The sequence below is a fragment of the Antechinus flavipes genome, chromosome 5, assembly GCF_016432865.1.
Source record: "Antechinus flavipes isolate AdamAnt ecotype Samford, QLD, Australia chromosome 5, AdamAnt_v2, whole genome shotgun sequence".
NCBI classification, from domain to species: Eukaryota; Metazoa; Chordata; class Mammalia; order Dasyuromorphia; family Dasyuridae; genus Antechinus; species Antechinus flavipes.
Window position 1 is genome coordinate 8,275,867 of NC_067402.1, and position 25,606 is coordinate 8,301,472.

At 44.8% G+C, this 25,606-nt stretch overlaps 1 protein-coding gene across 1 annotated transcript in view; it reads left to right on the top strand.

The window, feature by feature from the left end:
* The first annotated feature begins 335 nt into the window (after positions 1–335).
* The window catches only part of LRRC72 (leucine rich repeat containing 72), a 31,527-nt gene continuing 6,256 nt past the window's right edge, over positions 336–25,606 (top strand). Inside the window, exons 1-8 of the mRNA XM_052001739.1 lie at positions 336–681; positions 3,777–3,841; positions 4,289–4,362; positions 6,633–6,702; positions 13,532–13,613; positions 14,761–14,871; positions 22,151–22,243; positions 25,229–25,372. Of these exons, the coding sequence (XP_051857699.1) occupies positions 336–681; positions 3,777–3,841; positions 4,289–4,362; positions 6,633–6,702; positions 13,532–13,613; positions 14,761–14,871; positions 22,151–22,243; positions 25,229–25,372 (985 nt within the window). The remainder of the gene's footprint in view (positions 682–3,776; positions 3,842–4,288; positions 4,363–6,632; positions 6,703–13,531; positions 13,614–14,760; positions 14,872–22,150; positions 22,244–25,228; positions 25,373–25,606) is intronic.

The following is a 25,606-nucleotide window of genomic DNA, read 5'->3' on the forward strand; positions in this document are numbered from 1 at the left end:
GCTTCATTCCCTTAGTTACACTTTTCTGGGATAGAGCGATGTGGGAGAATTGGAAACAGAGATTTTGAAGTGAATTGTTACAAGTGTGGAGCAGATTTAATGAGAGAATTCTCTCTAAATCTGCGAGAGGGAATGAATGAATGTAGGAAAGTAGGAAGTGCTTCCCAAGTGCAAAGTGCGGGGACGGACCTTAGGGCTCTTGTGACAAAGGAGGGAACTCTGAGGGCAAATGACTGAGCTAAGGACACGCTGTCAGCATCTGCGCTCTCCCTCCCCCCTCCTTCCCCAGCCATTCCATACTGTGCTCTGTTTCCCAGGTGGTCATGTCTCCCGAAATGTCTCCCGAAACCTCTCCCGAAACCTCCAGCCTCGACTTCCTCATTTGCCACTCCCGCTTGGGGGCCGAGAGTTGTTTCACGACCCCCTTCATCAACACCCATCAGGAGCAGGAGCAGGACAGCTCCATTTACTCGACTTCCTTCTCGTCATGCAGCAGGAGCTCGAGCCAAGGCCGCGCGGGGCGTTTCCGCGCGCTGACACCGGTACAGCTCGCCTTGCGGCGCCTGGCAACAACGGAGAACGCGGATGTGTTCAGGCCCTCCAAGGCTGACCTCTCCCGGGAGAAAAGCCGCCAGGCGAGTACCACAGCCCCCCACCTGCCCCTCCCAGCCTGGGACAAGAGTACGAGGGGGGCACGGAGACTTCCCGCCCACCCGTGCCCCGCTGTGCCAGGGGCTGCCGCCTCTCTCCCCGCCCCCCCTCCCCCAAGGATTCTCGGGTAGAATGGGGACGGGCTTCCTCCCGGCTTATTGTCCCCAAACAGAGGGGCTGTGGGTGGCTTGGGGGTGTTGAGTTTTTTAGGACTGGGAACCTCAGGCCAGGCTTTCTAGGCGGGACCATTTGGGTCTGGCCAGTCCTTAACAATCCAGCTCGGACCAGTCCACCCCAGCCAATATAATCCAGTCCTCTTCAGTTCGGGCCAATCTGTTTCAATGCTGTGAGCCCAGTTCGGTTTGAGGCAACCCAATAATAATAATTATGATTATTATTCATCTCTGAGCTCTGGAGCAGGGCCCAGACTCTGTTCTAGGGCTGTCAAGGCAAACAATATTTTTCACTGGAGTACTTGACACCTAAATTAGACCATCCCACCTCCCTGCCCAGACAGTCTGCTTTGGGGGGTTGTCCGGGAGAAGGGGATGTGGTTCTTTGGAAAGAATGGATTGTGGGGTTTCTTGGCCTTCCCCTAACAGAAATCCTGGCCAGGGATGTCTCCTAGACCTCCCGGTTTGGGGGAAGGACAGACAGCAGAGGGGTTTGGAGAGAGAGCCATTCTAGTTTGGGGGAGCCCACCCTGGAAATGAGGAAGGTTGGGATCCAGAAAGCTTTCTAGGGTCCCAAGCTTGCCCAAGACGCTGTAATGCCTCATGGGTGGGAGAGACTGAGAATGGGGCTTTTGTTTTACCCTTCATTTCCAGGCCCTTTGAACCAAATAGGTGCTTAAATGCTTGTTGGACTGGAGGGGGATGGGGTGGGCTTACGGACTGATTAGCCATGGTTAGCAAACTGCTCAGCCCATAAGCTATAGTAAGGACCCAGGAGACAGGATGTTGGGTCATCTTTGCCCCTAGAAATCACTGAATATATTCTCATTCATCCTTCACTCACATTTGATGAGGGCTCTGATCTGTGATGTTCAAGTCCTTAAGGTCACGATCAGAGGCTAGTGAGTATCAGGGACAATGTCCTAGACTTGGCGAAGGGAAGAGCTGTGTCCAGATTCCCCCTCTGACACTTTCTGGCCGAGTCTCTCCGGTGTTTGTTCATTTGTAGGGGATGATAATGACCCCAATCTCACAGAGCCATGAGTTCAAATCACAGACTGTCTGGGAAAGGCTTTACAAGCCTGGGAAGGGCTTTGTGAAGGTTAGAGCATTATATAAATGTCAGCAGTTACAGTCTTAATTCCTCATCATTTTGCTTTATAACCGAGGATTCTGGGGAAGTTGTTTCTTTCCTGACCAGACTAGTATTTTCCAGGCTTTGCCTTCCCACCCGCCTCCCACCTTTGGTGGGCGTTTAACCCATTTACTAGAAGCCCAGCTCTGCCTTTATCAACCATAGGAAAGACTCATCCCTTGTCTGGGTTCAGAAAGCATTGTTCTTGATAGGCCCTCCAGGTCCTGGCTGGCTCGAGAGTTAATCCCAAGACTGGCCTCTCTTTTGTTGGACACCATCCAGTCTTGGGGCCACAATCTCACATCAGAGCCTATCTCTGCTTGGATTGCTCTATTTAGTGGTCCTTTTACCACCTGGACACCTATTAATATTGCTTCCCGCTTCATAGGGGATGTTAAGTGGAAAAACACCAGTGAAATGAGGAATCATGTCATAGATGACTTATGAAAGATCATCAGATTGCTTGTGATTGAATATAGCCCCAGAAAGGTTGCCCCCATCCATTTTGAACAGACAGGTGAAGTGATGATGTGGTAGTACTAGGATGGGAATCCTCTGACTCCAAATCCAGACAGATTCTCGCTGATTTCCATGCAAGAGCAAAGTGTTTTCCAGGTTGCTGTCTTCGGTGTTTCCCCGTAGTCTCTTACATTTCAAACTATGGCTCAAGTTCTGGATTATTCACATTTATAATGTGAATATTATATAGTAATATAATATAACACATTAATATTATTACTATTATTTAATTAAGTATTAAGTTATTTTAATTTAATTAGATATTAATGATATATTAATATAATATAATAATATATTACATATATATATATATATCGTGAATCTTTGCTCCAAATTTTTAATTAGTTGGCACTTCCAATGTGCCCAGGAGCTACTCATCTCAACTAAAAAAGGAATCATCTAGGGCTACAGTGAGAAGGGAGAAAAGCTCTGCTTCTAGTCAATATTTGGGTCTTGCCTGTTTGGTACTTTGATTTCATTTACATTAAATGAAGAGACCACACATCAGCCCATTGGAGTGGATGGAGGGGAGCAGGCCATAGAATTAGGAACACCCACTTGGGTTGAAGTCATGCCTGTGACACATCCTGATTATTGGACCCCTCAGTAGCTCACCTAACTTCCCAATAACCCAGCCAACTCTGAGGTAGAATGTCCCATCCATGGAAAGAGTTTGCACACTGAGAGCTGCCTACCCTGAAATTATTCATCTGGATAAATCAAATAGGTTGAACATTTCTAAGGCCTGTGAATTCTGTGTTCCTGGGAATTTTCCAAGACCCAGAATTAAGCTTAATTCACAGATTAGTAGAGGCAGTTTAAGATTAGAAATCTAGAGTCTGGTATAGCTCTAAATTATTCAGCTACTCATCTTCTCCCTGATCCTGACCCACTGACAGATTAGGGACAGGAGGAAATGAGACAATATTTATTTTAAAAAGAGCTTAGTTCAGTGCCTGGCCCATAGAGGGCCCTGTACAAAAGCTTAGTCCATCCTTTTTTTTTCCCTTTCCTAGGTTATAAGATCATAGAGTTAACCATCTCTCCTGACCTCTTCATTTACAGACTTAGTGAGATTATAATTTACTGAGGGTCATACAGCTTCTACTTTCCAGAGTGAGATTTGAATCCATGTTTCCAGCTCTAGCTCCAGCATTTTATCCCTTATGCCATGCTGAATTACCCTTCAAATAAATAAAACAATGCAACAAAGTTTGTTTGCCTCAGTCCTCTAGGACGTTGAGTAGATTTTTACTCCCCCAAAATAATGAAGCTTCTATAGCCCTTGTCTCGTTTAGGGTTCATTGCAGCCCTGGGAGGTGAGGACATCAGTCTGGGACAGATTAAGGGACTTGCTCGGGGAGTAAGTGTCAAGACTCAGAATTTGAAGCCCGTTCTTACTGACTCTTCCTCCAGCCCTCCAACCTCCCTGCTCCCCAGTGCCTCGGTGATTGATCTTCCTGCTCCCTAAGAAAACAATAAAAAGACAATGTTCCATTTCTTAAATGCTCTCCCAAATTGGCCAATGCCGAGACTTTTGTGTCCTGCCCTAAAAGCTCACCCTGGCCTTTGGAACCCAAGTACGTGGCGATGGGTTTCTCAGGGGATAAGATGCATAGTTATGTTCATTTCTCAGGATAGAATTGGGGAGGCCATGAACTGTAATCAGAAGGCTGGGGGTTATCAATTTATGGTGGAGGCCCCGCTTTCCCCTTCCTTTTGAACTTTTCACTGTGATTGGATTGACTAAAAATGACTTGTGGGTTTGCTCCCTGGAATGTGGTTTGACAGATTAATTATATGTTACCAGGCCATAGAAGATCAGAAGCAGCTCTGTGGCCAGAGGAGAGATATTGATGTCTTGGAGCTGTTCCTTTCCCGAAAGTAAGCAAAGTAGTTGAGAGATAGGAAGGGCTTGGGTTTCCAGGACCCCGGTGCCCCATTCCATCATTGCTTCCTGGATCGTGTGGGTACCATTTTCCTCCCTGGGACCTGAGATTCGGCATGAGGTTGAAATCGGGGAGCAAGGGGAGTGGGGTTCCTCTTTGTCTTGTCGATGAAGGACCAGATGTGGGGAGAAGGAAGGAAGTTAATCATCATTTATTAGGGTACTGTGCTAAACTCTAGGGATTCAAAGAGGGAAAAGATGGCCTTTGCGCTTGAGGAGCTTACAGAGTAATGGATAGGGCTTGTTTTTCCTGCTAGACGCCATGACCTGTTCATTGCAACCTCAGAAATGATGCAGTATTGCTTTCCTAGCAGACAGCCTTCTGTAGGAGGGTAGGTCTGGGATGGTGTTTGAAGGAAGGAGGAAGAAGGGAAAATAACAATAATAATAATACCTGATATGTGTGGAGCAGTTTATATGTGTGATCTTATTTGAAGCCTAAGACATTCCTATGAGAAAGGTATTGTAGATATTGTAATCTTCATTTTATAGATGAGGAACATGAGAAAACATAAATAAATTTTAAGGGAGAGCCACTAGGTGGCACTGTAGTGGATAAAGCTCTGGGCTTGGAATCAGACTCATCTGAGTTCAAATCTGTTTTCAAACACTCCCAAGCTGTGAGACGCTGATGCTGGACAGGCCACTTTACCCTGTTTTCCTCAGTTTCCTCATCTGTAAAATGAGCTGGAGAAGGAAATGGCAAATGCCTTCAATATCTTTGCCAAGGAAAGTCTCCTTTGATATGAGATCCCTGTGCAGCAAGGGTCTGTTATCTCATTTTAGTCAGAGACAGTGACCCTGGTTAGATAGTTTTTCCTAATTCTAAATCCCCCTGCCCACCACGAGCCAAGCAGAGCAAGTCTGATACCTGGTCCCCATGACCGCCCTTAGGATGTGGGCAGATGGCTACGCTATTTTCCTTCTTCTCCAAAGCAAATCCCCCCAGTTCCTTTGATTGATTCTGTACGGTGGGGTCTCAAGGCCACTTGCAACCCTGACTGTTGGTGTCTGTAGGCTTTGGTTGGTCAGGGTTTTCCTTAAAACCCCAGAACTGGTCCCGTTTCCTAAGCATGGGGAGAAGAGAATTGAGCTGTCATCTCCTGCATTCTGAAATTCATGGCTCCCAAAGGAGACAATACAAGAATAATGGGATAGACTTTCCCTGAGCCCTCCAGTCTGGTGCTTTCTCTCTACTCTGGTGCCTTCCCTATGAGATTAGATCTGAATAGATCTGGTATCCAGAAGGTTGCACTCGTATGACCCTCATTATAGCCAGTGACTCAGTTAGCCTCCATTACACATCAGTATGTGCTAGGTGCCGTACCAAGCCCTGGAGCTCCTGGAAGCAGGAACTGGATTTTTATTCACTTTGTCTCCTTGGCTAGTTTAACACAGAATAAGTGCTTAATAAATAATGTTGACGTGACTCGGTAGAGTTGAACTAGGGCCACTCATTGACAATTGGAATGGGGATTGGAGACATTTTAACACTAGAATAAGAGGTGATCATTTCCTCCTCTGGGTTTCAGTTCCTTCAGTTGGTAGCAAATATTTCTGCAGTGAGTGACTCTGTGATAACCCAGGCATCCTCCCTAAGGAAAGGAAGAGGAAACCATTGTCTGAGACTTCTTTGTCCCAGGAGGTTTATTAAGATAAATCTTTATAGACTGCTGAAGATGGAAATAGAGATGGGCTTCAGGTGGGGGGGGGGGAAGTGCTCCAAAGACAGTTTTGTCAGGGAAAAAAGTCCCTCCTTTTCAGTGATTCCAAAATAGGGATAGGGTTGGGAAGTGAGGGCTAATCTGTCTTGTCCACTTCCGGATTACATGACAGGACAAGAATATGAGAGTGGAAAATGTCCCCATTTACTTAAGCTTGGTTAACGAGGGTGACATGGGGAATTCTTTCTCTGATGTTAGTGAGGTTGTCAGGGACCTAATGAAGTGATTTTCAGGTGATTATTGGGAAGAGAGGGGACCCACAGTTGGTTTTTTGATGAAAGAAAAAAACCAAGAGGTCACAGGATATAGTTCATTTGACCCTAAGTGTCCCTCCTCAGTTTACTTCCTCATTAAATCACCTTTGCTGATCTGTACTTATTTATTCTGGGCCCAAAACAATTAAAGGACACTTTAAAGAGTGACCAAGCCCCACTTATTAACATTATTTATCTATTATGAAGTAACTGTTCTTTCTCCCCCAGGGACCTAACAGATGTCATTGACCTGGCCAAATTCCGAAGGTTAAAGCACTTATGGCTTTCCTTCAACAAGGTAATAGAAGTTTTACCATTAAGTCACTTTCTATTGAAATGATGATTCTTTGTTTCATGTTTTTTTTTTTTTTTTAAGATGGTAGCTTTAGATTTTAAATGCTCAATTTTAGTTTGACATCTAGTTTAATTACTTATATACATATATGGGCATATATCTACATATGAATACATGTTATTTAACTACTGTCTGTATACACACATGTATTTTATAAGTTTGAGATAAAATTTCTGGGTAATTTAATCATTTTATTAATAGTACCAGCATGTTTATTAATAAAAGGATACTCATTTGGCTGTCTCTTAGAGCAAATACACTCAGAGCAGGGGGCTCACAGCTTGTATGTCCATTGGAAGGGAATGTTCCTGAGGTTAGCAGTCATCTCTGATTGGTTAAACAATTAAGGAAGAATAGATATTACAGTGAAATTCAGAACCTATTCAAATGAATTTTGATTGTGTCATTTACTTTTGAAGTTACCCCAGCCTTGAGAAATCTGTTCAAATATATCCCCCCCCCAATCTGAGGAGAGCACAAGGGCTTTTTCCCCCGGCTAGGGTCTTAGTTGGATCAATATTTTCCTTCAAGGGACTAAACTTCTGAAATCAGGACTTTCCAAAAAAGGGAGAAGTTTTGGGTCACACAAACCATTGATTATTAAGAATCATTTCTCCCATATCTAATATTCTGGAGGAGCCACATGACAGGTGGATAGAAAACTCTATTAAATTCAGGAGACTTGGGTTCTAATTCCACTTTTAAAACATGTTGAATTTTTGGCCCCTGCAAGTCAGTAAAACAATGTTCCAGACAAGTCTAAGAAGGTGTCGCTCTGTGTTGGTAGAGGGACTTTGCTCCCGGGGCATTTCTTGTACTAGTGAACCACAGGTCTAGACCAAAAGTTGATCCAAAGCCACTTTGTGCTAATCCCAATGTGCTAATTAGGATAGAAAAGGGTCAGACTAGTCCAAGCCTTCAAGGAGTTTACACTGGAATGGACCAGATAACCCATGTGCTCCTGTATGTGCATACGCTGTGTGTGAGTGTGTGTGTGTGTGTGTGTGTGAGAGAGAGAGAGAGAGAGAGAGAGAGAGAGAGAGAGAGAGACAGAGACAGAGACAGAGACAGAGAGACAGAGACAGAGACAGAAACAGAGAGACAGAGAGAGGGAGATAGAAAGAGAGAGACAGAGACAGAAATAGACAGAGAGGAGATAGAAAGCGAGAGACAGAGAGACAAAGAAATAGAGACAGAGAGAGACAGAGACAGAAAAAGAGAGACAGAGACAGAGACAGAGACAGAAATAGATACAGACAGAGGTAGAGAGACAGACAGACAGAGACAGAGAGATAGAAAGAGACAGAGAAGGAGGAAGGGAAGGAGGGAGGGAGGGAAGGAAGGAAAGAGGCAGAAGTAGAGACAGACAGACAGAGACCCTCACCAAGTGTCTTTCCTTTGAGGAGTCAAAAGAAACCAATGATGAACATCACTAGATTTGTCTGTCTCATACAGCTGCCCCTGCCTCCTCCCCCTTTTATGTGTATTAGGAAAGAGCTTCCCAAATTACCCGCCTGGCACTGACTTCTGTGCTAGGAATCCTCCTTTCTCATCTCCACCAGTAGGTCTTACCTGGGCTGCTACCTTGGACACCCCCCTCCCTGAATGACCTGGGGTTTCTTTCTCTGTATAAACTTTAGTTCCACTCCCCCCATGTCTGGGTAGAATGTCACTCTTTGGGGCGGGGGGGGCTACTGCTCGGATTCTTTGTTTTTGAATCCCCAGTATCTTGTATGTGATAGACAATGAATCCAGGCTTGTGGAATGAATGAGAAATGTTGGTTAAAAATAAAAACGGCCTTGTCTGTTGGCCCTATTTCCCTGTGATTATCCAGGCTACATTTTCATCATATGATACAATGAATTATCATATTAATTTGGAAAACAAAAATTCCCTTCTACCTTTCCTTCAAGTGCAACGCCCACTTTGTTATCTGGTGAATTTAAAATCTCCACACTGGCTTTTTGAAAGAGCAATTTTTGTACCTGAGGGGAGGAGACTTCATGGACTGGAATTGGAAACTGGTTTTCCAGGAGCCGGAAGGAAAGACTTTGGCCACGTTTTTAGAAAAAACTCTGCAGGTTTGACCCGGCTCTAAGAAATGTTTGTACATCTTAGGATCCTTAGGGTTGAACTAGAAGGGGCCTCAGAGACCTTTTAGTATAATCCCCATTTTACAGATGAGGAAACTGAGAGGCAGATTTACGCCAATGCAATGTTAGGACTGGGATTGGAATCCAGGAACTTTGACTCCAGAGGCCAAGTCCAAGGTGTTTAAGAAAGGACAAAGGGAGCGCCGTTATCCTGGCTTCCTTAGTGGACAGTCTGAAGTTACTTCCTTTTGACAAAAATGGAGAAGACTCCATTGGGGTCACGAGGCCCAATCTGAAAGCCAGCCAGCCTTTTTTCTGGGCTTTAGCAGAAACATGGAGTCTAATCCTTGTCAAGGCCAAGCTCGGTGACTTGTGGAGCTTCCTGATGGAGCCGGACCTCCCCTCCCTGCCCAGCCAAGCTTGCAAGCTCCTCACTGCAGGGCTTCGGGAGCCCTCTCTGCCCTTTGGGAGACTGCACCAGGGAAGCCCCCCCCCTTGCTCCTCACCTCCAGCTCCCAACATCCCTAGCCTCCTTCCAACCCCATTTGCCGCCTTTCTTGGGAAGCCTTTCCTGCCCATGAACTTAGATGTGTCTTCCCTGGCTAGATCGTCAGCTCCTTGAGGGCAAGAACTGGTTCATCTCTTTGAGTTCTTTTTTCCTTAATCCCCAGTGCCTGGCACATAGTAAGTGCCTAATAAATACTTGTTGATTGATTGATTGGATCTTGCCCGGCTCCTAGGGGCAGCAGGATGAGAACCCAGCCTCCTGCCTTCTTGGAAGTGGATGTGTGTCTTTCTGCTCCCCCAGGGGCCCCATTAATTACCCATCTTATGTCATCTTTGTTGAAAGAATTATGTCTTCCCTCATATTTAAATCCTCCGAAGGCAGCCTGAGGAGCCTAAACATGCACGGCTTCTGTGTGGTTTGGAAATAGATGGATTTGCAAGGAGACATCCATTGGTGATTGGGAGGGACGCCTGTGGCAAGACCTGGCTGCGATCACCACCACCTCCTCGCCCTTCCCCCCCCAGCCCCCTCCTCATCCCGGCACCCGACGCCAGCTCAGGGAAGGCAGAGAGGACTGATCTGGCTGAGCCGACAGACTTGGAGGAGGTTACAGGATCTGCTGCCTAGGGCGTACCAGGCCCTCTCTTAAATGTTGGGCACACAAAGAAAGGCAAAATCTAAAGAATGAGATATCCTGAAAACAGCTAAGTTAATACACAGGACAAATGGAGGATAATTAATAGAGGGAAGGAAAAGGGGGATCAGTAAAGGTTTTTTTTTGGGGGGGGGTCTTAGCTAGAACTCGAAAGAAGCCAGGGCAGCCAGGACATGGGGAAGAGGGACAGCATTTTGCAGTCTTTGGGGGAGCCAGAGAAAAGGCCCTGAATTGAGGGCTATTCTTTGGGAGATTGCAGAGATCATACCCTGACTCCAAACCTCTCCCACACACAAAGGTCCAACCGTTTGTGATGATCAATTGTCTGCCTGTCATTGCCTGCCTGTGAATCATGGAAACGTGGCCTCTGAAAAATTTAAAATGAGTATTCTGGGAGGACAATGAGATGAGCAAAGTATAAGCAGAGGAAGGGCTGTGAAGGAAGGCTGGAGAAAGGGAGAGTGAGTTTACAACATCGAAGGTGTTTTTTCTATTGGGAAGAAGTGGGAGCAAAAGGAAATAAATGCTTATTAATATTTTTAATCGGAAACTGTAAAAAAGAAGATAGAGAGGTCACTGGTGAGAGGGAGAAGAGCCAGTGTCGTGGCCCCTTTGTCCCACTGGTGTCCTCTGGGTGTCAGGAGAGAGTGGGGAAGACCCCTGCCTATTGGGAGCCCTTGCTGCACACCTAGAGCAGACAAGCATAAAGGGGCCACCCTCTGCATGGCTGGGGGTCCATCTGCAAGGTGGGACCACAGGCCATGGGAGCTTGAGGATAACGAAGAAACTTAGTCTCTAGGAGAGAGAGCTCCAGCTTCGTGCACCATCCTCCTCCTCTGAGCTACTAAATGGTCCACTCAAAATGCTCATTTACTTGGTGCTTGTTAAGTTCAAAGTAAAGTAGGAGGAAAAAACCAATTCACTTCACCAAGAGCTGCTAATTTAGCTGTAATCCAGAAAGAGGCAAACTTCCTGAGAATGAGTGATGTTCAGGGAAGGGAGGTAAAAGGAACAGGCTGCCGGCGGTGGGGGGGGAGGGGGGGGAGGAAGGGGGAGAGCAGCCAAGTCCTTCCTGGCCATCCCAGGCTGCTGATCCAGGCCTTAGGGGAGGGCTGCCGAGGGCCCCACAGTAGCTGGAAGAGCAGTTGGGGAGCCTGGAGCCCCTGATGCTCCAGGCTTTCGGCTTCTGACATGGAGAACATGTTTTCCCCAGTCGCTCGCAGAAAGTGGTGATAAATCCATCATTTGCAAGCAGGGCTGACAAGATTTGGTCAAAATGGGGCTTAGCACCAAGTTTGCACTAGGGCAGGTAATCATTCTGTGGATCTCCAGCAATGGCAGATGAGTGCCAGAAGGCACCCTAGAGATTGGGCGTTCGGACCCTCTCTTTTTATGATGAGATGTCAAAGTGGCCTGTCCAAGGCTGCCTCCTTTTGGTGTCCAAGCTGGGGCAAGGACTGACCTCTGTGTGGTCCGACCCCTTTTAGAGTGCCGTGGTTCATCCTGGACCCCGTCCTTCAGGAGGGACGTTGGAGGGTCCTCAGAGGGGTGGCCAGGATGGCGAAGCTCCTCGAGTTCAGACCAACAGAGGATTCGCTCTACAGATGGGACAGGTTTGACCTGGAGAAAAGACCGCCAGAGGGGCCGAGGGATGTGACTGCTGTAAGGACTATCACGCAGAGGGCAGAGGTAGATGGGGAGGATGTAACAGGACCAGCTGAGACTCAGAGGCAGTTCTCTTTCACCATGGGAGCGTCTCAGAATGGCCTTGGGAAGTTCCGGGCTCCTTCTCCCAAGGTTAACTGCTGGTGGCTGCAACAGAGTGGAGACTCCCCGTCGGGCTCAGATTGGAACCGGTGCCATCGAGGGGTGGTTAACTCTGAGAGTGGGGAATTCTGTGATTAAGAGGGTGGGACAGAAGGTCCACTTGCAGCAGCATCTGGGGGGTGCACAAAAACAAAGGCATCAACTGGCTTTCCAAAGCGAAGGAAGATCCAAGGACATTTCCCGGGATTTCCAGTAAAACAATGCAATAGGGTGAGCGTTTGTGAAAAACAAATGCGTCAAAGAGGCATTGTGGGTGGGTCAGGGAAGGCAAAGACAAAGATGAGACTGTGGGGTCTGATATTTTGGTGAAGCAACATGGAGATAGATAGGCAAATTCCAGATAATTGGGAGAGAGAACACTAGCAAAAAGGAGGCTCATAACGGGGAGGGAAGGCCTGGGGGGGAATTAATGGGTTCTGTTGGGGACATGTTGAGTTTGAGGTGTCCATGCTACATCCAGTGCAAGGTGCTCAAGATGTCCTCAGGGATTCTGAAGCAAGTGCTAGTCAGGAAGATAATGGGGATCGTCTACTTAGGGATCATGAGTGAGCTGATGGGAACTAATGAAAGGTGATGTAGATGGAGCCCAGTGAGGAGGGGACAGGACGGAACTTGGTGCCATGCCCAGTTGGGGACTTGTCCTGGCTGAAGATCAGCCACTGAGAAGGGGCGGTCAGACAGGGAGGGGGAGGACCAGGGAGAGGGGGTCCTGAGGACCGAGAGATAGGCATGGGGATGGACAGTGTCAAAGACCACAGAGAAGCCAGGGAGGGTCAGGATGGAGGAGAAAGCCATTATTTTTTCCCAATCTGGAAAGAGAGACTTTGGGTTGCGTGAGAAGTTCAGACCCTTGATTTAGGAATCTGACACATAAATGGGAAACCCCTTGTTGGAGGAGCCTTGAAGGCCCAGTTTTGCTTCCCTGAATCAAACTTTTTTATATCAACAAACAGTAAACAGAGTGACATCGTCTGCTGTCTCCGTGGTGTGACTATAATGAAGGGGTCTGCTCGGGAATAGTGGGATTTGGGGAGAGGTCGCCGCTCACCATTCCGGTTAAGTTCCCTTCCAAATGAGGAAAGGCCCTGGACGGCCTCCCCACTACTGCCCAGGCCAAGCAGGCGACACTTACCGTTGCCAGCATTGGGCGTAATCGCCGCATGGTACCAGTGCCCAGAAAGTGCCTTGTAACCAAGTAATGCCATGGAAGCCTGAGCTATTAGGGTTCCCCTCCGTGCCTAGTACTCTGCTCCCCAGTCCTGCTTTCTGGGGGACTCATAATGCATTTCTGAGCCTGTTTCCTCTTCTTAAAGTGAGGTTCACGATACTTTGCTGTCCTCACAGGGGTGTGGGGAGGAAAGGGTTTTATGATGGCCAGAGGGCTTCATACAGGAAATATTGGTTATGAGGATGGACTTCCTTTCTTCCTGGTGGAGGTGAGGGCCGGCTAGGGGTATGGAACGTGGCAAATGCTCTCAGTGCATTTGATATTTTTCTGAGCTCTTCTTTTCCCCCTTTTAAAATTTTCAGTTAAAAGACAGGACTGGGTGTGGAAGTGATATATTAGGAAATGGATGTGAAAAACAAAACCTATTAACATTTTTTTAAAAGAAGAAATGTATGTTAAGTGGATATTTGAAAAAATACTGATAGAAAAAAGACTTGATTTTGTAATTCTCCCTTTTCAGCTCCAAGATATCACATTTCTGCTAAGAAATCCTTGTCTAGCAGAACTTTACCTGGACCACAACAGCCTTTATGCGATAGAAGGTATGGTCTCCCATATGGACTTTCTCTTAAAAGACGTTCTTAATGAAACTTTACTTTCAACATGTACTTTGATCTTCACACGTCTGTGGGACTGTCGATAAGCCAAGATAGGGTTTCCCCTTACTGTTACAAACGTGAAATGAGTGGGTGGTCTTGTCACTTCAGTATTGGGGTGTATTCCCACCCGTGGTGTTATGCTTCTGGATCACAATCCCAGCTTAATGTGGACAGTTCTCCCACTGGCAAATAATCTTTGATTATCAGAACTAGTCTAGTTTGACATCAACTGGGATGGGTTCCAATGAATCCCGTTTGAAGAACTTGGGAGGAATGTTAGAATATAGTTAAACAGAGCCCTCTAAAGAGGCTTCAAGGTTTCCACAGTCTCATTAATGACTCCCTACTTGCATCCCCTATTTCCCTTGTTGTGCCCTTCAAAGACTTGTTGGGGTATGGAAGTGACCTTGGATTCCAGACAACAGTACTGGGGGAAACTCTTGCAGATGATGCCAGTCTGGGAAGACTTCAAGTATGACTGGTGGCCCAAACCCTATGTTGGTTGAGAAGCAGAGCAGCTAAATTTGGATGTGTCCATTGTGGAAATCTCGGCCACGAGGTGACCAGTGTTTTTAAGTTACTGTATTTCATTGAGAGTGTCTGCTCTGAGGTCGATGGCAGTGCTGTCAAACTCAAACCGAATTTGGGAGGTCACTTAGAAAACCACATATTAGCATTATCTCCGTTCTATTGTATTCTCATTTATTTTGTTAAATCTTTCCCAATTATATTTTAATTTAGTTCTATCCACTAGGGAGTGCTGTAGGTTACAGGGCCACATTTAAGGCATCTCTGTGCTAGGACTTAGAGACCTAATAGTGGTGCAGGTGCACATAGACAAAATCACAGATATTCCGAAGTCTTGTGGAGCTTTCTCTTTTTACTCTCATGTCCGGCCTTTCCTAATGGTAACGGAGAGCTGGTGAGTAGAACTGGCTTCTTGGCAGTGGCTGCAGAAAGAATAGGTATGATCATGTCCTTGAAGAGCATTCGTCATCATCATCCATGTAGAGAGACGGTGGAGAGGTGACCGGGTGTGAGTCCAGCCCTTTCTGAGGGGGCCCTCCCCTCCCCTGCTGCTCTCTTCCAGGCCTTCGGCACTTGGTCTCCCTGAATGTCCTCATGCTGCACAACAACCAGCTGAAGAATCTTGATGCTGTTGTAGATGAATTGAAGCTGATGAACAACCTGAAGACACTAAGTAGGTCTAAAAACCCTAAAATAAAGACGTGGGAAGAATTCATGCCATGCTTTTTGCAGCTGTCTAAATTAACTTGCATAGAAATTCCTTGCATGTCATCTGGAAGGTAAAAATTAGTCATTATGTAGTGCTTATTCTTGAAAGGAAAATGGATTGTAACCACTGTTCATTTGAAATATTTACTATCTTGCATTAAAAATGGTGCTATATGGAAAATAGAGATGGATAGGACATAGCTCCTACCCTTCTTAAGCTTACAGTCTAGAGGTGCCACAAAGTAAGGGAGAGAACACTGGACCTTTACCCAAGCACAGATTTCTCATTGGAAAAAAGAAAGGGGGAGGTAGACTAGATAGTCTCTAAATCCTCTTTTTCCCTGAATCCTATAATTTTTCTTCTACACACACACACACACACACACACCCCTACACATGCACACACACACACACACACACACACACACACACACACCCCTACACACATACACACTCCATTACTCCATTACAAGGTACAATCTGACAGTACATTAAAAAAACAATGAAAAAAGGGCCATGGATATACCAAGGAAGGAAAGCAAAAATAATAATAATAATAATGTGAGCATATTCTGGTGGAGTGGTTCAGAACATTGTGGTATTGGAGACCACTCAGTTTCTGGAAATGATTATACTGAATTTAGGTATTTTTAGTCTTTTAATTTCTTATGAAGAACAAAGCTATATATATATATATATATATATATATATATACATATACATACATATACATATACATATACACATATACATATATATATATATTGGTTACTGAGGCAATTGGGATTAAGTGACTTGTCCAGGATCACACAGCTAGGAAGTGTTAAGTATCTGAGACCAGATTTGAACTCAGGTCCTCCTGACTTCAGGGCTGGTGCTCTCTATCCAATGTGCCACCTAGCTGCCCCTTGTAATTATTCTTTTGAGAGAAATTCATGAAAGCTGTGTGAGTAAGACAGTGTCCACCATACAGTAGATGTAGATGGACTAAATTTTCCTTACTGGTTAAATCATTCAGGTAGGAAAAAAAAAAAAAAACTTAAACATAAACTGTCATAGGACAAACATGAAAGTCCCTGAGTTGGAACAACCAAAATCTCACTCATAATTCCACCATGAGCTATTGTTAGTGCTTCTATATTTAACTGGGAGAAATGGCTTCTTTCCTAGCTATTAAGGAGGCTTTGATGTATGAATTTTTTTTTTTTTAGTCTTTTTGACTTAGTTAAAAGAAATAAGGATATTCCTGCAAGCATTGACCTCTCTGGCCTATGCATGCGCAGTGATTAGATACTTTTACTGATGGGAGGAATATTTGATCACAAATTCTTTTAAGATGTCCATCCCAGATCATAATTCTTCATAAAGGAAACACTGAAGAAAAAAATCTCCTCACGTATTTTAGCATTGTCTGTCTCCAGGGCATTTATGACTAGAGATGTTAATGGGATGTCATCCTTCAAAATTTCCTTGTGACTTTAATGCCCTTATCCAAAGCATCATCAAAAAGTTTGAAACTGAAGCTTATGACCTCAGTTTGTTTCCAACTCGTGTTACCTGTGGGTTCATTTAATCTCTGGAACACATTATTTATTGTTCACCTATAGAATACATATATGGATATGTTTATTTATTGTTCACCTATAGAATACATATATGGATATGTTCTTAGTTTAATCAGTGATTTCAGATATCCACTTTGAAAACAAAAGATAATTCTCTTTAGCTGTTGTGACTTTAATGCCCTTATCCAAAGCATCAAAAAGTTTGAAACTGAAGCTTACTGCCTCAGTTTGTTTCCCAACCATGTCACCTGTGGGTTCATTTAATTTCCGGGACACATTACTTATCGTTCACCTATAGAATACATATGTGGATATATTCTTAATTCAACCAGTGATTTCAGATATCCACCTTGAAAACAAAAGATAATTCTCTTTAGCTGTTGTGACTTTAATGCCCTTATCCAAAACATCCAAAAGTTTGAAACTGAAGCTTACGACCTCAGTTTGTTTCCCAACCATGTCACCTGTGGGTTCATTTAACCTCCGGGACACATGATTTATTGTCCACCTATAGAATACACATGTAGATCTGTTCTCAGTTCAACCCGTGATTTCAGATAGCCACTTTGAAAGCAAAAGAGAATTCTCTTTAGCTATTGTGCTGATAGCAAAATGGAACCGATTGTTCAATTTTCTGTTTCTTTTTTGTAATAGATTTCCACATGCAAGAAATTATTCCTCAAGCACATGCTTGAAGCTGGTACAGTCACTTTTGATATATTGTTTGGTAAATGAAAATTACTCCTTTTCTGAATCTCAAATGAGCACGAACAAGACAGTGCTGGCGCCAACAAGGTGTGTGCAGGCTTAAGTAGCCTCCAGGGAAGGTGGATTAAATCGTATTAACCTATTGAAAGTGAAAGTGTGAGCAGTTCCACTTCATCTTTGCTGAAGGAATGTGCCTAATGCATCAAGCCAGACTTTGCAAACATTCAGACGCAGGAAACTGATTTCATATCTTGGAACCATAATTTATGGAAATTCGGTCTCATCAATCCTAAACTCATAAATCCCACACACTAGGTGTTTAATAGGTTAGGAGGGGGAAGGTCTTGAAAAATCCAACTTTTCCCCCTTGGGCTATTTTTAGTAGAATGGAAAAGAAGTTGGGTTACAAGGCTAAATTGCCAATCAACAGTATTTTCATTTTTTTCCCCTCCCAAATTAAAGAAAATCAATTTCATCAATTCCTGGGCAGAAATGCTGCTTCTCCATAGGGCTTTTCTTCCATTTGCCTTTATGGTGAGACTAATTGAGTAAGCTAGTCATGTTGTTACTGGAGAGAGGATTTTGTAAGTAGTAATTCTGGGAAGTCGGGGCAATTTCTTACTTCTTTGAGGTTCTGCTGGGATTAGTCCGACTTCAGGGAGTTCTTCATGAGCCCTGGCTTGTGCAAAACTCTCATGAATAAGGTCATAGGGGAAGAAAATCAAAGCTAGAAATGCAAATGCACAAATCTGGACCAGGCAAGTGCTGATGGAGGAAATAGCTCCTTAAAGTGTTTGTGCCTGTCCCATTGAGGTCAGCTTATGAGGCTCACTCTGTTCTGCAGTCAGGGGGATGGACCGCATTGGGGCTAGAGGAGATCCAGCTGGACGGGGTGGAGGGGGGAAGGGAAAGGTCAGGGTTTGAGTGGAGATCCAGCTGGATGAGAGGACAAGGAAAAGATCTGGGTTTTAATGGAGATAGAGCTGGATGGAGTTGGGGGGGGGGGGGAAGATCAGGGTTTGAGTAGAGATGCAGCTGGACTGGGGGGGGAGAAGGAAAAGGTTCAGGGTTTTAGAGGAGATCCAGCTGGATGAGAGGGAAAGGAAAAGGTCAGGGTTTGAGTGGAGATAGAGCAGGGAGGAAAGGAAATGGTCAGGGTTTGAGTGGAGATGCAGCTGGATGGAGGGGGAGCAGAGGAAAGGGAAAGATCCGGGTTTTAGAGGAGATCCAGCTGGATGAGAGGGAAGGGAAAGATCAGGCTTTTAGTGGAGATCCAGCTGGACGGGAGGGAAAGGAAAAGGTCAGGGTCTTTTTTTTTCCCCATGGTCTGGCAAGGTTGCCCATACTCTCCGCACCTGCCTGCGTTCTGCTCTCCCAGCCTGCTGTTGCTCCCCATCCCCAGCGAGCAAGTTTCCCTCAGAGGAAGGTCAGTTTGCTCTCCTGGACCTGAGATTAAAGCTCTTTGTGCTGCTGCCACCTGCTGACTGGCTCGGGCTTTACACTCAGATGCAGTTTTGGTTTGGGGCTTTTTCCCAGAGACACACACCTCCAGGTCCTATTCTCCTTCCTGAGCATATGCAGAAGGGGTCATTGGGTCTCCCAGGGATACTTTGGGCTCAGAGCTTGGGTTCTTCAGCTTTCCCCTCTCCTCCTACAGGAAGCCCAACCCGCTGCGCTCGGAATCAGGAAAACTCGTGTGAATGTGGCCCGGATGCTCACGAGCTGAGTGAGCATTTAGCCACCCTGATTCTCAGTGTCCTAATCTGTAAAAAGGAGTGGGGATGTCCGCTGTGTGGGGCTCGTGGCCAGTTGGGAACGGGAGAATAACAGTGTGCATTTACACAGTGCTTGAAGGTTTGCAGCATTTTGGGAGCATTTTGTTTAATCCTTATACGAACCTCCTCCCCATGAACTCCATTTTTGAAATTTAGAAATGAGGAGGAAAAGGCAGGTGTCATTTAAGTGACTTGTTTAGGGTCAGAGGATGAGACCAGAGGCAAACTCAGACTTCCTGACTCCACACCTGTATGCAAAGTACAAAGTTTAAAATATGTAAAATGTACATCTTAAAGTCCTGTAAAAACAGCGCCTTTCTGCCAATATTATTCTTCCTGCTGCCTGTCACTATCACTACTACTAGCGCTACTACTACCACTAAAACCACCACTGCAACTATTATAATTACTATCAGTCCTACTATCACTACTACTACTATTAGTACCACTACTAGTAGATCACTATCTGTGGTGTTCTTTTCCTTCTTTAAAATAATGGTTCTCTCTGGAAGAAAAATGGGGAGTTTTTCTGGAGGCAGCCTTAGTTTCAATCAAAAGTAATAACCACCCAAATGCAGCCAGCTGGTAAAAGTTCAAACGTTTATTTTCTCTTTCCAAAATAGCCCCGTTAGTTGAGGCCTCTCTCTCTGCTTGGTTCCGAGAGCTCCCTCCGAATGTCTTCAAATCCAGAGGTTTGTCCTTCAGCCTCCAGCCAGCACCAAGGTGGAAAATGGAATCAATCTCTCTTGTCTCTGAGAGAGCGCTTCTGGCTCTCAATCTCCCAGAGTGCTCTGTGTCTGTCCCAGCGTGCTCCTCTCCAATCTAATTCAGCTGAACTCTCTTGACGCTCCCCTCTCAATCTTAATTCCGCTGGACTCTCTTCACTGGCTTATATATGATTCTTCTGAAAGAATGGGATTATGGGTTTTCTCCCATAGTGCTCTCTGGCCCTAAGAGCTTCAAGGGAGGTGTGAATTCACAAAGTTACAAAGTTTGCTTTGTGAATCTCCCATACTTGTGAACTCCAATGAGTACTGGTGTGAACACAAGCATTGTATCAATTAGTTCTACTTAGTACCCTGTTCTGGCCCAAAACATCTCCTTGTAAGATCAGATCAGTGATACTGAACCATGCGAAATTAGATAATGATTGTCTCTATCAACTCTAATGACTTAACAATTTGTAAATATTCCAATAACTATCACTACTACTATTACCATCACTATTACTACTACTACTAGTACTATCACTATCATTACAACTACTATCACTACTATTACTACCATTATTAGCACTACTGCTACTAGTAATAGTATACTATTAGCAGTATACTGTATACTGCTACTATTACTAGTAGTAGTAGTAGTAGTAGTAGTACTATCACTATCACTACTATTACTACCATTATTAGCACTACTGCTACTATTACTAGTAGTAATAGTAGTACTATCACTATCACTACTATAACTACTATCACTACTATTTCTATCGTTATTATCACTACTGCTACTACTACCACCATCACTATTACTAGTACTATCACTATCCCTACTACAATTACTATCATTACCAGTGCTATCATAACGATTACTATTACTATCACTATTACTATTACTCTTATCACTGTTACTACTACTACTACTACTACTACCACCAGTGCTACGACCACCATCATCCTCTTGGACACAATCGCGTCTCCAGATCACCATGATCCTCCAGGGGCATTTAGAAGACATCCACTCATTTTTGATGACCTATCATAGAGCAATCCACCCTCAGTCTGGAATCACAGCCCCTGGATCCAAATGTTGGCTGTACAACATGCTACTGAATGATGTAGATTAAGATGTGAGATCTGCTATTGAAGGACCCTGCTTTGAAACCTGCTGGCATGACCCTTGGCAAGTCTATTCTCCTAGCTCGGAGGTCCTAACCACCTCCATCTTCATGACCAGACCAAAGTTAAAGGCAGTGGGGAGAATGGGATAATAATCAATTTAGCTCTGAAAGTGCCCTTTGAGGTCCTCTCAAATTTGTATATTTATGTAAATATGTAAATTTATATTTATATATTTATTCATTCATTCACTCATTTACGTATTCATTCACTCATTCATTCCTTCATTCATTTGTGTGTGTATCTATTGATTTATTTATTTATGTTGAAGAAAGAAGATGCTGAATCCCAATGGCCACACACTTAGTAACAGAGACAGGTCCTCTTAATACCAACCCATCATTTTCCTGTTCTGCCAGAACGAGAACTTTCAGATGAGAATCCCACAAAGACACCACAAGATCGGCCTCCAAGGGACACTTAGCCCTTGTTAGAGGCAGCCCCTACATCCCTGATGCACGTGTCCCAAGTGCCTTTGCTAGTCCCTGTTTAGACCTAGCAATTAATGTATTTTCCTATGGAAGCTGTGGCGAATGGCAGTTGGAGCCCGACTCGGAGCACCCAAAACATGGATCCTCGGCGTCTGGACCCCGCCGGGCCGCGGCTCCCAACGACGCTGCAATAGAAGAGGGACTGGAGAATCCCGAGTTCAGACCTGACTGAACTTGGAGTCTCAGCAGCCGTCCCCCTCTCTACCCCCCGGCGCAAATGGACTGGCCTGGTAGGGCGCTCGCACTGAAGCTGGGGGCATCTGTGTCTATCCACACTAAAGGCTCCCCCATGGAACCAGATCTGCTTCTGGCCAAGTCATAGGCTGAGGGAAGCTTCATGAGAGGAGGACGCTAAGCTGGGGGGTGGAGGTGGGGGCAGTGTTAAAGTGACATCCTAGGATTATGGGGTTCAGACTAGTCGGCACCAAGTCCAACCCTGTCGTTTTACAGAGGAGGAAATTCAGGCTGGGACAGTCTGTGGCTTGTCCATGGTCACACAGCTCCTAGGCACTCGAAATCTCCGGGCTTCCCTCAGGGTTAAAGATGCAGCAAACTGATGGCTTCTGGTTCCCTTTAGTAGAAGCTCATAACAACAACAGCAGCAGCAGCAACCACAATATTTCTCTCACCTCCATTGTCTCCTTACAATCCTGTGAAGGAGATGCTTTTATTCTCATTTTATACACGAGGGATTTGGGGCCAGGAGGGGTTAAAGGACTTATCCAAGATGATACAGTTTGTAAATATTGTAGCCAGCATTTGCCACATCCGAGGTTTCCTGTGTTCACTTTGGACTCTTTGTTGCAGATCTATATCACAATCCTTTATCCCAGGATGCAAGGCAATATCGCTTGTATACAGTTTATCATCTGCCGTCCCTGTGGCTACTTGACAGGAAAGGTAAGGACTGTTCCATTTCGGTGGATTTTGAATGGAGACTTTAGCCATTTAAAGTGACGGCAAGCAATCAGAGCACTTCACGAATGCTATTACTTCTAGTCTTCACAACAACAATAAGTACTAATATCGCCCCCAATTTTCAGTTAGAGAGACTGAGGCTGACTGAGATTAAGCGACTTGCTGGTATCTGAGTCTGGATTTGACCTTGGGTCTTCCTAACCCCAAGCCCAGATCTCAGTGCTCTGTGGCACTTCATGGTTGCGAAATAAATAAGTTAGATTCATTGTGGACTTCCTTAAAGTTCTCCTCTGATACCCGATAGACCCCGAGGGACTCAAAGGCTGTGCTCTGGGAAGTTCTGCTGAGGAGAGAACCAAGGCAAGTGACGAGAGCATCTGTGTGCAGCTATCCGGTGCCTTAAGCTGCTTTACAGAGGTCATCTCCGTTGATTTCCACAATACCCTGAGAAGCTGAGCTGCTGCTGCTGGGCTGTTGTGTTCAGCTCTCCCCAATGGGACCCCTTTTGGAGTTTTCTTGGCAGGGATATTGGAGAGGTTCGCCATCTCCTTCTCCAGATCATTGGGGCAAACCGGGGGCTAGGAAGGGTCTGTGGCCAGATTTAACAAAGGAAGAGGAATCTTCCTGACTCCAAGCCTGGCTCTAAATCTATTTTGTCACCTAGCCACCCCCTTGGGAAATAAGTGCTATTAGCATTCCCACTTTACAGATGAGGAAATTGAGGCAGGCAGAAGGAAAGTGACTTGCCTAAGTGAGTGAGTAAAGTGTAATTGACAGAACACTGGACCTTAAGTAAGCAAGCTCTGAGTTCAAATCCTGCCTCTGACATTTATGTGTGACCTTGAGTAAGTGACTTCCCCTATGATAATAGCTAGCAATTAAATACTTGTCAGGGGGAGCAGAATGAGAAGGTTGGTAGTCAGGCTCCTGATCTTCCAAATAAGAATGGAATGAAACTCTCTGGCCAGCTTGCAGTTAACCAAAGGAAGTCCCTAAGCCATGGGACAAAAGGACGTGGCAGAGGTCCGGGTACAGAGGACTCTCCTGCTCTAGCCACCCCAGCCTCAAATACCCGGCATGTGTTGATCAGGATGTCTGGGGTGAACTAAGTCTGCAGACCACAGACCCTTCATAGGCTGGCCACATGCTGACTTTGGTTCTAACGGACCTGAGTTCAAATCTTAGCCCAGATTCTGAGTAGCTGTGACAAGTCACCTCAGTTTCCTCATTTGTAAATTGGACATAGTAGCAGCACTAACTACCTCCCAGGACTGTTGTGAGATCACATGAGAAGTGTGCGTGTGTACGTGGGCACAGAGGGCTTTGCAAACCTTTTGCCATTCTACAAGTATTGAAAATCATCATTACCTTATGTCCTGAGCAATCGGGGATCTGCCAAGAGCTGGAGCCTTAGCTTCCATCCAGGAAGTCTCAGGGAGAGCTTCCCGGCCATTCCGGTGGCGCTTGAGAGCTCCGACCTGGTACATTGCTCCTACCAACGAGCTGGGGGTCTCTCCCAGCTCCAAACGTGTTCCCAGAAGTCGGCGTGTTCGATCAGGGATGGACAGTGGGCGACAGGAATGAATGGAGGAGAAGCTGGCCATGAAAAACCGAGGTTGATTGGTCTAGGCTACAAGGTGGATCAGGGCTGCGCTTGAGTAACCCTGTATTGGTGGCCTGTGCCAGGCTTTTCCGACTCCCTCTAGTGGCGGATTGCGTCGGGAAATCCATCAATTAATCAGCCAGAATTTATTAAATGTCCACTATACGCCTTATTGGATGGTAGCTCCTGGATCACAAAAAAAAAAAAAAAAAAAAAAAAAAAAAAAAAAAAAAGGAAATAATCGTTGCTCACAAAGAAGCTTAAGAACTAACAAATGAATGAATGAATGAATGAATGGTAAGTGAATGGATGGGCAAAGAAATCAAATTGCCCTAGGTTTAAGTGGCAGCAGCATGGCAAGGTGACGAGAGCCCTGGATCTGAGTCGGGAAGACTCATCCTTCTGAGTTCCCATCTGGTCTCAGACTTACTAGGTGTGTGACCCTGGGCAATTCATTTAACTTTAACTATAAAATTATATTTGCTCAATTGCAGCCTGATCACGGCATCGTGGACTTGTGACTGCATTGGTGCTTAACAGGGTGATACCAAACATTAAACCCCATTTATAATTTTTAAATAGATATGCATTTAAAATTATATTTTGTATATATATATTTATATGTGAATATATGAATATATACATATATCTATGTAAATCTGTTTTGCTCATGTGTATATATATGTATATATCACATTTATATGGCTCTTCAAGGTTTGCAAAGTACTTTTCATCTATTATTCCGTTGATCCTTTCAAGGGCACTGTGAGCTAGTTGTTTGCCTCAGTTTCCTCATCTGTAACATGAACTAGAGAAAAAAATGTCAAACCACTCCAGTCTCTTTGCCAAGAAAATCCCAAATGTGATCACAAAGAATTGGACACAACTGGACAACACCACGAAATTCTAGACCCCCTGAATTGTAGAGGTTGATCTTGTAGGAAGAGATGTTAGAGTTTATTAAATCAAACCTTTTGTGTTGCAAATTCTAAGCTTTGAAAGAGAAAAACAGACCCCAGTTGTCCTTTCCCCAACTTGTCTACTAACATGGTCATTTCTTTCCTTTGTTCATATGGAGAAACCTGATTGTGAGTGTTATTATTAGCTTCCATTTTTGCCTCTAACACACATAAGGATTCTTTTAGAGGAGAATTGCTTTAAAATAATTTCTTTATGTTGTTGTTTTTTTGCCCCAAATCTATGAAATTGAACATTTGGTCATGCTGGAATTGTTTGGTATATTTATCCCAAATTTCCAAATGTCTTAAGATTTTGATTTTTTTTATTCTTAATTGTAACCAAACTTTATGGAGAGTTTCAGTAGGAAATGATGATTTTTTTAAAAGTAATTTTCTATTTCTTAGAAATTAAGGGAGAAGAAAGAAATACAGCTTTCCATTTGTTTAATCACGAAAGGTCTCGGGTGCTTCAAAATTTGGCATTTGGCAGGAGAGCGGAGAAGGGGATGTATGTTGGGCCCTACAAGCCCTGCCTCACCGTACCTACAGGTATCTGGAGCTGGGGGGAGGACCCGCTCGAGCTGCTCAGTAAGCCCTTTCCTTCTCCTTTTTGTCCAAAGATGCTACAATGAGAAAAGGACTCGGTTATCCCCATCCTTGCTTCTTTGGCATGACACAGGTAGACTGCCACTCAGTGGTCCACAAGCATTTATTCATCAAGCCCCAGCAGCACCAAGCACTGTGTGTGTTTCCCCTTTCATTCCCATCGAGATGTGGACCCAA